The 16,026-nt window shown below is 47.9% G+C and overlaps 2 protein-coding genes and 2 pseudogenes across 2 annotated transcripts in view; 3 read left to right on the forward strand and 1 right to left on the reverse strand.

Annotated features, from left to right (window-relative positions):
- LOC132808489 (zinc finger protein 850-like) overlaps positions 1 to 5,991 on the forward strand; it is a 66,939-nt pseudogene extending 60,948 nt beyond the window's left edge.
- LOC132808471 (zinc finger protein 239-like) overlaps positions 1 to 16,026 on the forward strand; it is a 290,995-nt gene that overhangs the window by 158,475 nt on the left and 116,494 nt on the right. The window lies entirely within an intron of this gene.
- The window catches only part of LOC132808491 (zinc finger protein 208-like), a 163,923-nt pseudogene that overhangs the window by 79,100 nt on the left and 68,797 nt on the right, over positions 1 to 16,026 (reverse strand).
- LOC132808486 (gastrula zinc finger protein XlCGF49.1-like) lies at positions 10,919 to 13,445 on the forward strand. The gene is made up of 2 exons (XM_060822156.1): positions 10,919 to 11,054; positions 11,944 to 13,445. Exon 2 carries the CDS (start codon positions 12,313 to 12,315, stop codon positions 12,907 to 12,909), a length of 597 nt encoding a protein of 198 aa, XP_060678139.1. The 5' UTR covers positions 10,919 to 11,054; positions 11,944 to 12,312; the 3' UTR covers positions 12,910 to 13,445.

Consider the following 16,026-nt stretch of genomic DNA (forward strand, 5'->3'; position numbering starts at 1 on the left):
AGGGGCAGGGGGCGGGCACAATTATCGCCCCGCCCCCTATTGTAACCGAATTATTGGAGGACTCCTCTAGCCACGCCCCCTGAACTGGCCAAGACGTCACTCATCAGGACCCCGCCCCTATACGAGCTGGCGCATGTGCAGTGTAGCTCCCGCAGCCGGACGGCGGCCGAAGGAAAGGTCCGAAACCGCTGGGTCCAGCAGCGCGTTCCGGGTCCGGGGATCCTTCTTCAGAACACGGACAGGCCTCAGAGACATCCCGGGGGAGGTCGCCAGGCCCGAGCGCCAAGACCTGGCTCCTGCCCCCGGGGAGAGGAGATGGTGAGACAGGGTAGGATTGGAAACCGCGGGAGGAGGGAGACTGGGGAGTTTATAAACTCCTAGGGGGAGGCCTGAGGTCTCCAATGAAAGCCGCACAGGCCCAGTGTTTACTTCACCGGCGATGGACCCCTCGGGTTGTCCGGGCAACCGACGGCCATCTTTGTGAGGGTCAGGCGGAAGTTGTCTTTGGGCCGGGCTGGCGGGCGGCCATCTTGGTGAAGGCACCGTTCGCCGTCATTTCCGGGATGGAATTCCAACCTCGGGGCATCCTTTGTGTCAACTAGAATTTCCTCATCTCACTCTCTGGGAGACCTGGCCCTGAGCTCGGTCTGTGTGCCCTTAAAACAGGAAAAGGAAGTGGGAGACAGGTCCAGAAAAAAACAATACTTAGATGGGCTGTGAATTTGAGGTGAATTAATGTGATAATTTGTGGCACTGGAACAGGATGTGGGTGTTTCCGAGATGGCAGTGAGCAGGAGGGCATTGACGTGTTGATGTTAGTTTCAGTTTGTAGACAAGAGAAAAGGGCGAATACCAGGAGTGGAGGAAAGACATGAGGATGGATTTGAATTTCAATGCAGGGGGAGGGATAATATGTAGGATTCGAATTTAATACATTCAGCAAATAGATGGGAAAAGTGTTCTGTAGAAAGTTGAACTGTCCCCTCAGTCTTTTTTCCATCTTGTGCGTACAGTGATGTCTTTTGGACATTTCTTTTACAGGATGATGCAAGTTTCAGATGGGAAACTCAAGACAAACATCATAGCATGGAAACAGACCCTTCAGTCCAACTCACCCATGCTAACCAGATATCCCAACCTAATCTAAATCCACTTGCCAGCAGCTAGCCCATATCCCTCTGAACCCTTCCTAGTCATATACCCATCCAGATGCCTTTTACATGTTGCAACTGTACTAGCCTCTACCACTTCCTCTGGCAGCTCATTCCACACATGCACCATCCTCTGAGTGAAAAAGTTGTCCCTTGGGTCTCTTTTATATCTTTCCCCTCTCACCCAAAGTCTATGCCCTTTAGTTCTGGACGTCCCCCACCCCAGGGAAAATACTTTGTCTATGTATTCTGTCCATGATTATGATTTTATAAACCTCTATAAGGCCAGTCTCCAATGCTTCAGGGAAAACAGCCCCAGTCTATTCAACTTCACCCTATAGCTCAAATCTTCCAAACCTACAAACATTTTTGTAAACCTTTTCTGAACCCTTTCAAGTTTCACAATATCCTTCCGATAGGAAGGAGACCAGAATTGCATACAATATTCCAAAAGTGGCCTAACTAATGTCCTGTACAGCCACAACCTGACATCCTAACTCCATTAATTAATACTCTGACTAATAAAGGAAAGCATACCAAACACCTTCACTATCCTATCTACCTGCAACTCCACTTTCAAGGAACTATACACCTGCACTCCAAGATCACTTTGTTCAGCAACACTCCCTGGGACCTTACTATTAAGTGTATAAGTCCTGCTAAGGTCAGCTCAAGATTTGACAATTGGATGACTTGGGCCATAGTCTGGCGTTTGGATCACCAGGTGCTGGGGATTTGTAAACTTTTAATCCCGTCAATTTGCCCCAACACCATTTCTACACAACTGCTCATTTCCTTCAGTTCTGCTCTCAATGGACCATGTGTTCCCCAACATTTTGGGGATGTTACTTGTGTCCTCCTTTGTGAGGATCAGAGCAACGTATGTGGTGAATTGGTCTGCCATCTCTTTATTCCACATGAGACCTTTGCCTGTTTCTCAGTGTAATTGTTTTCACTAATGCTTTTTTTGCCTCTTCACATACCCCATTTCCCCTTCTCATCAATCCTTTTGTTGAAACCTAAGCTGCTCCCAGTCTTCAAATCTGCTGCTTTATTTTTAGCCAATTTGTACGCCACTTCTTTGGATCCAGTGCGATCCTTAATGTCCCTTGTTAGCTGTGGCTAGGCCACTTTTGGTGTTTTATTTTGTCAGACAGGATGGAACAACTGTTCCTTCTGGTGCTATTCAAATGTTTGTCATTTCTTTCAATAATGTTCCCTCATTTGTTGTAGCCTGTTCTTGTTTCGGCCATTGCTTTACATTTAAGGCCCCAGTCTCTGAATCAACTCTGTTTCTCTTCATCTTAATGGAATGTTCTCTCACTCAGTTCTTCACTCTTCTGCAAGGGGCCTCTCACAGCTACATTGCTGATTATTCCCTTCTCATAAAGGAATTAACACTTTGGAATTAAACCGCCATTGTCCAACAGAACCACAGCCAATTCTGCAATATTGTGTCTCTTTCCTATTGGAAGGATGTTGTAAACACGAAAGGGTTCAGAAACGATTTGCGAGGATGTTGCCAGGGTTGGAGGATTTGTGCTATAGAAAGAGGCTGAACAGGCTGGGGCTGTTTTCCCTGGAGCATCGGAGGCTGAAGTGTGACCTTATAGAGGTTTATAAAATCATGAAGAGCATGGATAGGGTAAATAGGCAAGGTCTTTTCCCTGGAGTGGGGGAGTCCAGAATGGGAGGGTGATTGGTTCAGGGTGGGGAAGAGGGGAAGGTGTAAAACTGACCAAAAGGGCAATTTATTAACCCAGAGGATGATCCGTGTAAGGAATTAGCTTCCAGAGGAAGTGGTGGAGGCTAGTACAATTACAACATTTAAAAAGGCATCTGAATGGGTATATGAATAGGAAGGGTTTAAAGGAATATGGGCTAATGCTGGCAAATAGGATTTGATTGATTTGGAACATAGACAATAGGTGCAGGAGTAGGCCATTCTGCCCTTCGAGCCTGCACCACCATTCAATATGATCATTGTTGATCATCCTTAATCAGTATCCTGTTCCTGCCTTTTCTCCACAACCCTTTCATTCCACAATCCTTGAGAGCTCTATCCAATTCTTTCTTAAATGAATCCAGAGACTGGACCTCCACTGCCCTCTGGGGCAGAGCATTCCACACAGCCACCACTCTCTGGGTGAAGAAGTTTCTCCTCATCTCTGTCCTAAATGGTCTACCCTGTATTTTTGAGCTGTGTCCTCTGGTTCGGCACTCACCCATCAGCGGAAACATGTTTTCTGCCTCCAGAGTGTCCAATCCTTTAATAATCTTATATGCCTCGGTCAGATCCCCTCTCAGTTTTCTAAACTCAAGGGTATACAAGCCCAGTCGCTCCAGTCTTTAGCGTAAGGTAGTCCCGCCATTCCAGGAATTGACCTCGTGAACCTATGCTGCACTCCTTCAAAAGCCAGAATGTCTTTCCTCAAATTTGGAGACCAGAACTGCACACAATACTCCAGGTGTGGTCTCACCAGGGCCCTGTACAGCTGCAGAAGAACCTCTTTTCTTCTATACTCAATCCCTCTTGTTATGAAGGCCAGCATGCTATTAGCCTTCTTCACTACCTGCTGTACCTGCATGCTTCCCTTCATTGACTGGTGTACAAGAACACCCAGATCTCTTTGTACTGTTTGGTACAGGTGTGTTGGACCACAGGGTGTTTCTGTGCTTTATGTCTCTATGACCCTGGCTTTCCAACGATGTTTGCCACGTCTGTATGTTCAGTTTTTCTGTTGTCGGTGTTAATGCCTCGATGTCTCATTTTGTTGCCCCCTTCCCGGGTCGTTAACCATTTTGTGTCTGGTCCTTCCTCAAGAAGCTGCATTGCAGTTTCACCCTGAATTGACACTTTTTTTTTGCTTCCCAAAATCAGACCTGCTCACTCTCAGCAGTATCCCAGTGTTGTGAAAGATATTAACTTCCAGGTGGAGTTATCCAAAATGCGGAGATGTCAGTCTTGACGTTTTTGCTTTTCAGCCCCTGGAAGATCCTTCAGGAGAATTAGTTAGAGTGGAGTGAGATGGTGCTTTCAGTTTTGTGGAATACAAAAAAGTATTCCGTAGAAAGTAGAATTCCTTGTTCAGAATTTCTACCCTGGACTGACAGTGATGACCTTTGTAATCTCTTTTTACAGAGTATTGGAAAATCTGAAGACGGAAGTTTCAACATCAACAGATGAAGGGCTTATGCCCGAAACATTGACTCTCCTGCTCCTCGGATGCTGCCTGACCTGCTGTGCTTTTCCAGCACTGCAGTTTTCGACTTTGACTCTCCAGCATCTACAGTCTTCACTTTGATGTCAATGTCTGACAGTCACTCAGTCCATCGGGACCGCAACAGTTTTCAACTATGAGTCTGTGAGAAGGAGGAAAGCTTTTTGGTTCTCATTTGAGTACGTTTTCAGCATCAGTGGGATTGGATGAGAGACCCAACTGTTACAGCGCCCTGAATGAGGAGTGCGTAGCAGCTACACGGCCTGGAAAGAGGAATTCTCGACGTGTTTGTGCGCGACTGAAGCTTTGGCCATGGAGAAACCCGAGGAATCCCACCCCATGGAGAAACCATGGAAGTGTGGTGACTGTGGGAAAGGCTTCCGTGCTCCGTCTGCCCTGGAGATTCATCGGCGCCGTCACACCGGAGAGAGGCCATTCTTCTGCCCTGAGTGCAGGAAGGCCTTCAGCAATTCCTCCGCCCTGCAGGCCCACCAGCAGGTCCACACAGGGGAGAGGCCGTTCCCCTGCACTGAGTGCGGAAAGATCTTTAGCAATTCCTCCATCCTGCTGAAGCACCGGCGGGTCCACACGGGGGAGAGGCCCTTCAGCTGCCCTGAGTGCGGGAAGGCCTTTACACAGGCGTCCATCCTGCTGACCCACCGGCGGATCCACACTGGGGAGAGGCCGTTCTCCTGCCCCGAGTGTGGGAAGGGATTCAGTCAGTTGGGCAACTTGCATGCGCACCAGCGGGTCCACACAGGGGAGAAGCCCTTCAGCTGCCCCGAATGTGGGAAGGCCTTCAGCTATTCCTCGGACCTGCTGAAGCATCAGCGCGTCCACACCGGGGAGAGGCCCTTCAGTTGCCCCGAGTGCGGGAAGGGCTTCAGCGATTCCTCCGACCTGCTGAAGCACCAAAGGGTCCACACGGGGCAGAAGCCCTTCAGCTGCCCCGAGTGCGGGAAGGCCTTTAGCGATTCATCTGCCCTGGTGAAGCACCGGCGAGTGCACACGGGGGAGAGGCCCTTCAGTTGCCCCGAGTGCGGGAAAAGCTTTGCCCGGGCCTCCAACCTGCTGACCCACCGGCGGATCCACGCGGGGGAGAGGCCCTTCAGTTGCCTCGAATGTGGGAAAGGCTTCACCCGCTCTTCCCACCTCCGGAGCCACCAGCGAGTTCACGTGCCACCGCAGGGTGATTGAAGGAGTGACGGCCAAGTGTCATTATTGACTGGACAATCAACCCAGTTCCAGGGACTTCCGGGTTCAATTCCCACTGCTACAGATGGTGAAATTGGAATTTGGTCAGAAATCTGGAGTTCACAGTCTAATGGTGAAGCCATTTTAGGGGTGTGGGGGTGGAGAAACCCCCCTCTGATTCACTCAGTCGCCCCAGCTGCATCCTTTACCCGGTCTGGACTGTACGTGACTCCAGACCCACAGCTGTGCACCCACTCCCGCCCCCCAAAAAAGCCCCTGGCAAAGGAGCGGGGAGAAACTTACTTGGACACAGGGTATGGGTTGAAATTGCTGAGTGAGGCAATACTTCCTCCGGGTTACGGCTGTACCAAGGATCCAATTACAAAGGGACAACTCCGTGCTGCCCAATATTAAAGGAGGGGGGGGGGGGGCGGGTGTCTGTGTGCACTTTGATCTTGAGGTGTTTTTTTAAAAAATCTGCTATGCTTTCTCTGCCTTTTTGCTGGGGAGAATCTGAAGCTGTAGCAAAGTTGGGTCACAATAAAGGTTACCTGAACTTACCCCCTGGGTCAGACTCTCATTGAAAGCTTTGAGCTCCAAGAGGTTTTTGTTTTAAAGCTGCTCATTTCTTTCAGCCTCCTGCAGAGTTTCCAATGTCGTGTATCAGATGGAGCAGTGAATGAGGAGCCAGTATCGTTAGAATTTTTTCCGGAGTGCAGAGTGCGCCATGTCATTGGCATTGTAAGGTTTCCTGGCAGCACCAGGAGCTGTGGGCTGTGTTCACTGGGAACGATGTGGAAGTGCCGGTGTTGGACTGGAGTGGATAAAGTGATAAAATTACACAGCACCGGGTTACCATCCAACAGATTTATTTGGAAGCACTAGCTTTCGGAGTGCTGCTCTTTCATCGGGTAGCTATGGAGCAAGAACATATCGCAACCGATCACAGTGTCATAATACTGATAGGATATATTGAACAAATCAAGATTGTGGTTTAGTCTTTCAGCTTCTAGAATGGGTTGTGGGTTTTGGTTCATTAATATGTAAAGCTCAGAAGTACTTTTGAGTCACATTCTTGAGATGACTTAAGGTTTTATAAAAATCAGTGACATCTCAGCTCAGTACATGAAGGATGTGAGGTTTGACTCTGTCTGTATCCCAATCTTGAATTTCCAAAGTAGGAATTCATAAAATATTACATGGATTGACAGCCTGCAGATTGTGTGCTTTTTTGATCAAAATTGAATGTATCTGCAAATGCAAATTTACCCCATTGACCTGTGTGTGTCTGTGCGCATGTGACTTTGTGTGTGAGAGTTTGCCTGTGTGCATGCTTGGTAATGTATGAGTGTGATGAAGTATAAGCCTATGAGAGGGTGAGAGTGGGTGGTATGTGTCTCTGTCTGAGAGACAGCGTGTACACGAGAGCGGTATAGATAAAAGTGAGGAATTGCATTTTGCTTTTAAAAAAAAGGGAGGACTTGTAGCAGTTACTGGCAGGGCCCTGCGTTATGTTGTAGAACAGAGACATGGGGGTGTGGTTCTGGTACATAGTTCTTTGAAAGTTACATTACTGGTAGACAAAGTGGTGAAGAGTTGTTGAGCCCACTTGCCTTCATTGTACACACTGTTGAATGTTGGAGTTGGGACATCATTTTGAAATTGTACTTTTAGAACACCAAGTGCAGTTCTGGTCGCCCTGTTATGGGAAGAATACTATTGGAGAAGGTTCGGTAAAGATTTACCAGGATGTTGCCAGAACTGAAGGGTTTGAGTTATAAGGAGAGGCTGAGACTTTATTCACTGGAGTGGAGGAAGTTGAGGGGTGACCTTATTGAGATTTGTAAAATCATGAGGGTGCAGGCAAGGTGACTAGCAAAAATAGTGAGGAGCATGTTTGGTTAGGTCGAGTCACGGGGGAAATTAAATATTGGCTCTACCGTTTCTTTTTCTCCTATTGGCATTTGACACTTAAATTTGTCAGTAATCGCAGCATTGCCACAGAGTGGACAGCGCACGCTCCTCGGTGTCAGCAAGAATGGCGCATGCTCCTAGCTGTCCGCTACACCGGGGCGCGATCTTCTTTAGAAGCCAATGGGGAGTCTTGGAGGACCGAACAGAGGGTAGTCCTCCTGCCAATGAGAACATCCCCTATTGTCTGAATGCGGAAGTTGTAACTGGAAGGGGCACGGGCTGGACTGAGAACCGGAAGGTGGATAGGGGTGGGCTGCCTTACAGTGGTTGGAAGGTGGGAGACTTGCTGGGTCTGTATTGTCTGCATTTCTGTATGTAACTGTATTGTTTAATGTACAAATGTCATTGTCACTGTCTTGTCATATGTGGAACTGGGATTTGAGGTTTGTCCTCATCTCCCTGTAAAATGGTCAAACGATAGGGTTTGGGGCCTAGCTTTGCTGCTCCTCTCCCTTGTAAAATTGCTGTCTCTTGTACAGCTGTAAATGTTTACAGTAAACTGTTTTGTAATTTGTTTAATAAAATTTAAAAAATGCGGAAGTTGTCCCATGAGCTTCTGAAGCTGCTGCTGCACCTCTCTCTCTGAATGAAGATTGAACTTCACTCCAGACTGCAACTTCCTTCCTCTGTTTAACATCTGTGAGTACGGCACTCTCTTTTCCATTTCTTATTTCATTGTGGGCTTCAATTGTTGACTTGCAGCAACTGAATGTAAAGGCAGTGAATCCAGGGAGGAGCAGTCTCAGGAAATGTTGATCCAGGTCTGTGTCTCAATTGGCAAACAGTCCCACAGTGTGAGGTTATAGCCTTTGCTGTGGGGAAGAAAACAGCAGAAAGGAAGGGCATTGTTTAATTGGTGATATATTGGGATGTGGGGAAGGGGAGGACTGCAGGTGTTGAAGATCAGAGTCAAAAAGTGTAGCACTGGAAAGCACAGCATTCAGGCAGCTTCCAAGGAGCAGGAGAGTTGAAGTTTCAGGCCCGAGCCCTTCATCAGGAATGATGTGTGGATGTACAAAGGGGCCTCAGCGTCCTCCTACACCAGTCACTGCCTGTTGTCAGACAGGTGCAGCAAGCAATCAGCAAGGCAAGTGGTATATTAGCAAGAGGAATTGAGTTCAGAAGTGGGGATGTCTTCCTGCAGTTGTGTGTGTGGGGGGTATCATTGAATATATTCAAGGCTGAACTCATCTGATTTTTGAACAACAAAGAGGTGGATGTTTTTGGGGGAAGACAAGAAAATGGTTTCAAGACCAGTATAGAACTGTTACAGAGTTGGACAGCACAGAAACAGACCATTCAGTCCAACTAGTCCGTGCTGACTATGTTCACAAACTAAACTCATTCCACCTGCCTGTGTTTGGCCCATATCCCTCCGAACCTTCCGGCTTTTGCTGCTCCTTGGATGCTGCCTGAACTGCTGTGCTCTTCCAGCATCACTAATCCAGAATCTGGTTTCCAGCATCTGCAGTCATTGTTTTTACCTCCCTCTGAACCTTTCCTATTCATGTCCTTATCCAAACATCTTTTAAACGCTGTTACTGTACCTGCATCCACCATTTCCTCTGGACATTCATTCCACACACAAACCACTCTCTCAAAGGAAAAAGGTGCTCCTCATATCTCTTTTAAAATCTTTTCACCTCGTACCTTTAAAATTTGCTCGAAATTTTGAAACAACTCCTGCCATTCACCTCATCTATGCCCCTCATGATTTTATAATTCTCCTATAATGTCGCATCTCCACTTCCTGTGTTCCATTGAAAACATCCCAGCCTATCCACCTAGATGTAGGTAGATTAATATCCAGTTATGATCTGTTCACAGCTGGTGCAGGCTCGAAAGACCAAATGACCTACTTCTGCTCCCAACTCTCTCACTATGTCCAGGACAGTAAGAGACCATAAGACAGGAGCAGATATTTGGCCATTCACCACATCGGGTCTGCTCATACCATTCAATCGTGGCTGATCGGTTTGTCAACCCCATTCACCTGCTTTCTCACAATACGTCTCGATCCCCTTGATACTCAAGAACCTACCTGTCTCAGTTTTAAATATACCCAGTGACCTGGCCTCCACAGCCTTCTGTGTCAAGGAATTCCATAGATTCACCACTCTCTGGCTGAAGTTTTTCCTTTTCTCCATTCTAAAAGGTCTTCTGGTCCTAGTCTCTCTTACCAATTGAAATATCTTCCCAATGTCCAGGTTGTTCAGTATTAGGTATGTTTCAATTAGATCCCCCTCCTGGTGAGTATGGCCCTGTTAATCAGCATGAACCAGACCTTTCAGGATGTGGTACAGCAGGGATTAGGTTCAGCAAACTGAAAATGGAGGGAGAGTGTGTGGGCTGGAGATCTTCAGCTTCTCTGGAATAAGGGAGGAAAGAGATATAAATGAGAATTGATCGGATGGGCTGATCGGCCAAAGAGTGGCAGGTTGAGTTTAATTTAGAGAAATGTGAGGTTTGCATTTTGGTCAAGCAATCCAGGCAGGACTTGAACAGTTAAGGGGAGTGTTGCAGAACAAAGAGACCTTGGTATGCTTTCCTTTATTGGTCAGAGCATTGAGTACGGGATTTGGGAGGCTGTTGCGGCTCTGCAGGACATGTGGTTAGGCCACTTTTGGAATACTGCATTCAGTTCTGGTCTTCCTGCAATAGGAAAGATGTTGTGAAACTTTGAAAGGGGTGGGAAAACTTTTATAAGGCTTGTTGACAGAGTTGGAATGTTTGAGGTACAGGGAGAGGCTGATAGGCCAGAGATATTTTCCCTGGAGCATCAGAGGCTGAGGGGTGACCTTGTAAAAGTATATAAGCGGCATGGATCAGGGCAAGGTGTTTTCACCAGGGTAGGGGAGTCCTGAACTAGAAGAACATAGGTCTGAGGTGAATGGGGAAAGGGAAGTGAGCAGAAACTTTTTCACGCAGAGGGTAGTGGAGGTGTGGAACCTGCTGCCAGAGGAAGTGGTGGAGGCTGAAATAATGACACAATATAAAAGGCATCTGCATATATGAATAGCAAAGGTTTAGAAGAATGTGGGCCAAATGCTGGCAAATGGAACTGCGTTAATTTATGATGTCAGGCTGGCGTCTGTCTAGGTTAGGGTGGATTAACCATAGGATGTGCAGGTTAGGTGCATTAGTAAGGGTTAAATGCTGAGCAATAGGGGTTGGGGAATGGGTGTGGATGGGTTACCCTTCGGAGGGTCGGTGTGGACTCCCTGGGCCAAGTGGCCTGCTTCCATACTATGGAGCGTCTCCGAAGGGAAGACGTTTTGCAAACTGCGCAGGCGCACTGCGGACCAGACGGCCGCCGTCCGGAGCAGGCGCAGTGTGAGAGCTCCCGCTGCCGGCCTCGCTCCGTTGGTGATGTCACAACGCGGAAGTGGCCATGTCAGTTTCAGAGTGCAACTCCTTCCCTCTGGGGAACTCTGCATCCAGGGAGGGAGGGGAATCTGTTCACTTGTAGCAACTGGAGTGAATCCAGGGAGGGAGCAGACTCTGCAAACTAAAGGTGAGGAGAGACGGATAAAGGGAGGGGGGGTGACCTGAAAGACTTTTATAAAATGAAGAGGGGCGGGGAGAGGGTAATTAGACAAGGTCTTTTCCTTGGGATGGGGGAGTCCAGACCTGGAGGTTAATGAGTTAAGGGTGTGGACGGGGGTGATTTAAGCGGCCTAAAGGGGTATTCTTTTTACGCAGAGGGTGGTGCATTTATGGAATGAGCTGCCAGAGGAAGTGGCTCAGGCTGGTACAGTTGCAGTATTTTAAAAGTCATCTGGTTGGGGATATGAATAGGAAGGGCTCAGAGGGATTTGGGCCAAGTGCTGGCAAATGGGACTAGATTAATTTCGGATATCTGGTCAGCACTGAAGAGTTTGATCCAAGTGTCTGTTTCTGTGCTGTATGGCTGTGACTCTGGCTTTCCACAAACATTTGCCACATCTTTACCTTCAGTTTCTCTCTGGTGTCTATGTTAATTCCTTGATGTCTCATTTTGCTCCCCCGCTTCCCGGGGACGTTAACCATTTTGTGTCTAGTTCTTCTTCAAGAAGCTGCATTACAGGTTCACCCTGAATTGACACTCTTCCCAAATCAGACCTGCTCACTCTTAGCAGGATCCTAATGTTGTGAAAGATATTAACTTTCAGGTGGAGGTATCCAAAATTCAGAGAGATGTCAGTTTTGACGTTTTTGCTTTTCTGTCCCTGTAAGATCCTGAATCAGCACTTTCAGGAGAATTCGAGTGGAGTGAGATCAGAGGGGGAGGGAGAATGGGATGGTGCTTTCAATTTTGTGGAATAACAAACTAAAAGAATGTTCTGCAGAAAGTAGAATTAATTGCTTGTTCAGAATTTCTACCCTGCACTGGCAGTGATGACATTTGTAATCGCTTTTTACAGAGTATATGAAGATCTGAAGACAGAAGTTTCAAAATCAACAGGTGAAGGCCTTATGCCCAAAACATTGACTCTCTGGCTCCTCGGATGCTCCCTGACCTCCTGCGCTTTTCCAGCACTGCACTTTTCAACACTGACTCTCCAGTGACTCTCCGGTGACTGCAGTCCTCACTTTGACGTCAATGTCTGACAGTCACTCAGTCCATTGGGAAAGCAACGGTTTTCAACTCTAATTCTGTGAGAAGGAGCAAAGCATTTTGGTTCCTGTTTGAGTAGGTTTTTAGCATCAGTGGGACTGGATGAGAGACCCTACCGTTGCAGTGCACTCAGTGAGGACTGTGTAATAGCTGTACAGCCTGGGAAGAAGAATTCATGTTGGGGAGGGTCTCCACACATTTGTGTGCACCTAACGCTTCGGCCATGGAAAAACCCGAGAAATCCCACCCTGTGGAGAAACGATGGAAGTGTGGCGACTGTGGGAAAGGCTTCCGTGCTCCGTCTGCCCTGGAGGTTCATCGGCACATCCACACGGGGGAGAAGCCGTTCTCCTGCCCCGAATGTGGTAAGGGCTTTACCCAGGACTCTACCATGCTGACCCACTGGCGTATCCACACAGGGGAGCGGCCCTTCAATTGCCCCGAGTGTGGGAAAGCCTTCAGGAATTCTTCGAACCTGCTCAGGCACCAGCGGCTCCACACTGGGGAAAGGCCCTTCAGCTGCCCCGAGTGCGGGAAAGCCTTTGTCCGGGCCTCCCACCTCCTGACCCACCAGCGGGTCCACACGGGGCAGAGGCCCTTCAGCTGTCCTGAGTGTGGGAAGAGATTTACCCAGGCCTCCAACTTGCTGACCCACCAGCGGGTCCACACAGAGGAAAGGCCTTTCAGCTGCCCCGAGTGCTGGAAAGGCTTCACCTGCTTCTCCCATCTGCGGAGGCACCAGCGAGTTCACGTGCCATCGCAGGGGGATTGAAGGAGCGACGGCCAAGTGCCGTTATCGACTGGACTGTCAGCCCGATTCCAGGGACTCCTGGGTTTGAATCCCGCCATGACAGATGGCAGAATTGGTATTCGGTCAGAAATCTGGAGTGCAGAATCTAACAGTGAAACCATTTTCGGGGGTTGGGGGTGGAGAAACCCCCATCTGATTCACTCGCATCCTTTTTAGGGAAGGAAACTATCGTTGTGGGAGAGGATCACTCGGTCATCCCAGCTGCATCCTTTACCCGGTCTGGCCTACATGTGACTCCAGACCCACAGCCCCCCCCCCCCCCCCCCCCCCCCCCCCCCCGGCAAATGCGTGGAGAGAAACTTACTTGGAGACAAGGTATGGGTTGAAATTGGTGAGTGAGGCAGTATTTCCTATGGGTTACGGCTGTAGCAAGGACCCAATTACAAAGGGACAACTCGGTGCTGACCAATAGTAAAGGAAGAGAGGGGGGTGGCAATGTGCGCGCTTTGACCTTGAGCTGCTTCTTTTTAAAAAAGCAACATTTTCTATGCCTTTTTGGTGAGGGGGGGGTGCGGGGGGTGGAATCTGAAGCTGTAACAAAGTTGGGTCACAATAAAGGTTACCTGAACTTACTGCCAGGCTCAGACTCTCATTGAACTTTGAGCTCCAAGAGGTTTTTGTTTAAAGCTACTCATTTTTCTTGCAGCCTCCTGCACTGAGTTTCCAATGTCGTGTATCAGATGGAGCAGTGAATGAGGAGCTAGCATCGTTAGAAATTGTAAATTTTTCGTGAGTGCAGGTACTGCATCGTTTCATCAGCATTGTAAAGTTTACTGGCAGCACCAGGAGTTGTGGGTTGTGTTCACTAGATACGTGTATCTTTACAATTAAGAATATCTAAAATGATATATTCAGAAACATAGTTGAAGTCTGAAAGCATTTTAAATTTTTTAAAAGAGCTGTTGAAACCTTTCTGAAAGTTGCACTGAATTAAATGCAGTTTAACCACAGCTCAGGACAGGTTGGAAGGGGTGAATGGCCTGTTCCTAGTCTTGTGAAATTGGTTCTGACTATGTAGAAATAGACTCATAGAGTTGTACAGCATGGAAAGAAACCCTTCAGTCCACGCCGACCAGATATTCTAAATGAACCGAGTGACCCATTTGCCAGAATTTGCCCAATGTCCCTCTAAACCCTTCCTATTCATATCCCCTTCCAGATGCCTTTTAAATGCTGTAATTCTATCAGCCTCCACCACTTCCTCTGGCAGCTCATTCCATAAACGCCAGAAACGCACCACCCTCTGCGTGAAAAGGTTGCCCCTTAGGTCCCTCACAAATCTTCCACCCCCTCCCCCCAACTCTATGCCCTCTAGTCTGGACTCCCCCTTACCCCCAACCCCGGGGAAAAGAGATACAAAAGTTCACTTACTCCCCCCACAGGATAAAGAGTTGCCCAGAGGGAGGGGGTTTCACTCTGAACCTCACAAGACCAGTTCTGTGCAGTGACATCAACTATGGAGTGAGGGGATGGGGTAAGGTGTCTGGGTAATGGGGTGGGGCCAAGCTGAAAGCAGTCCATGCACCATTTGCAAAAATCCCAACCCGAGGAATCCACCCGAGGCAGATGGGAAACGGAAGCCTTTCCCACAGTTGCCACACTTCCACGGTTTCTCCACGGGGCGGGATTCCATGGCTGAAGCTTCAGTTACACACAAACGTGTGTGGAGCCCCTCCCCACCCAGAATTCCTTTTCCCAGACCCTATAACTGTTTCAGGTTCCACACTCAATGTGCTGTAACAGTAGGGTCTCTCATCCAGTCCCACTGATGCTGAAAACCTACTCAAACAGGAACCAAAAAGCTTTGCTCCTTCTCACAGACTCATAGTTGAAAACTGTTGCAGTCCCGATGGACTGAGTGACTGTCAGACATTGACATCAAAGTGAAGACTGTAGACGCTGGAGAGTCAGTCGAAAAGTGCGGCGCTGGAAAAGCTCAGCAGGTCAGGCAGGATCCGAGGAGCAGGAGAGTCAACGTTTCAGGCATAAGGCCTTCAACTGTTGATTTTGAAACTTCCGTCTTCAGATCTTCAAATACTCTATAAAGAGAGATTACAAAGGTCATCACTGTCAGTGCAGGGTAGAAATTCAGAACAAGGAATTCTACTTTCTGTGGAATATTCTTTTCTTTTGTTATTCCACAAAATTGAAAGCACCATCCCACTCTCTCTCCCCCTCTGTTCTCACTCCACTCTAACTAATTCCCCTGAAGGTGCTGATTCAGGATCTTACAGGGATAGAAAGCAAAAATATCAAGACTGACATCTCTCTGAATTTTGAATAGTTCCACCTGGAAGTTAATATCTTTCACAACACTGGGATACCACTGAGAGTGAGCAGGTCTGATTTTGGGAAGCAAAAACAAACATGTCAATTCGGGGTGAATCGGGAATACAGCTTCTTGAGGAAGGACCAGACATGAAATGGTTAACGTCCCCAGGAAGGTGGGAGCAAAATGAGACATCAAGGCATTAACACCGACATTAGAGAGAAAGAGAGCCTATTGACGTGGCAAATGTTAGTGGAAAGCCAGAGTCATAGAGATGTACAGCACAGAAACAGACCCTTTGGTCCAACTCATCAGTACCAACCAGATATTCTAAATTAATCCAGTCCCATTTGTCAGCACTTGGCCTATGTCCTCTAAACCCTTCCTATTCGTATACCCATCCAGATGCCTTTTAAATACAGTAATTGTACCAGCCATCACCACGTTTTTTGGCAGCTCATTCCTTACATACAGCACCCTCTGAATATAGGAGTTGCCCTTTAGGTTCCTTTTAAATCTCACCCTCACCCTGAACCTATGACCCATCCAGGGAAAAGACCTTGTCTATTTACCCTATCCATGCCCCACATGATATTATAAAAGTTTGTAGGGTCACCCTCAGCCTTTGGCGCTTGATAGAAAACAGCCCCACCCTGTTCAGCTCAAACCCTGACAACATCCTTGTCAATCTTACCTGAATCCTTTCAGGTTTCACAACATCCTTCCTCTAGCAGAGAGACCAGAACTGCACACAATACTCCAAAAGTAGCCAAACAAATGTCCTGAAGAGTGCACAACAAACTTCCCAA

The sequence above is a fragment of the Hemiscyllium ocellatum genome (assembly GCF_020745735.1).
Source record: "Hemiscyllium ocellatum isolate sHemOce1 chromosome 27 unlocalized genomic scaffold, sHemOce1.pat.X.cur. SUPER_27_unloc_6, whole genome shotgun sequence".
Lineage (NCBI taxonomy): Eukaryota > Metazoa > Chordata > Chondrichthyes > Orectolobiformes > Hemiscylliidae > Hemiscyllium > Hemiscyllium ocellatum.

Excerpts from the sequence above, each read along its gene's own strand:
- LOC132808486 (XM_060822156.1), top strand. The coding sequence starts at position 12,313 with ATGTTGGGGAGGGTCTCCACACATTTGTGTGCACCTAACGCTTCGGCC.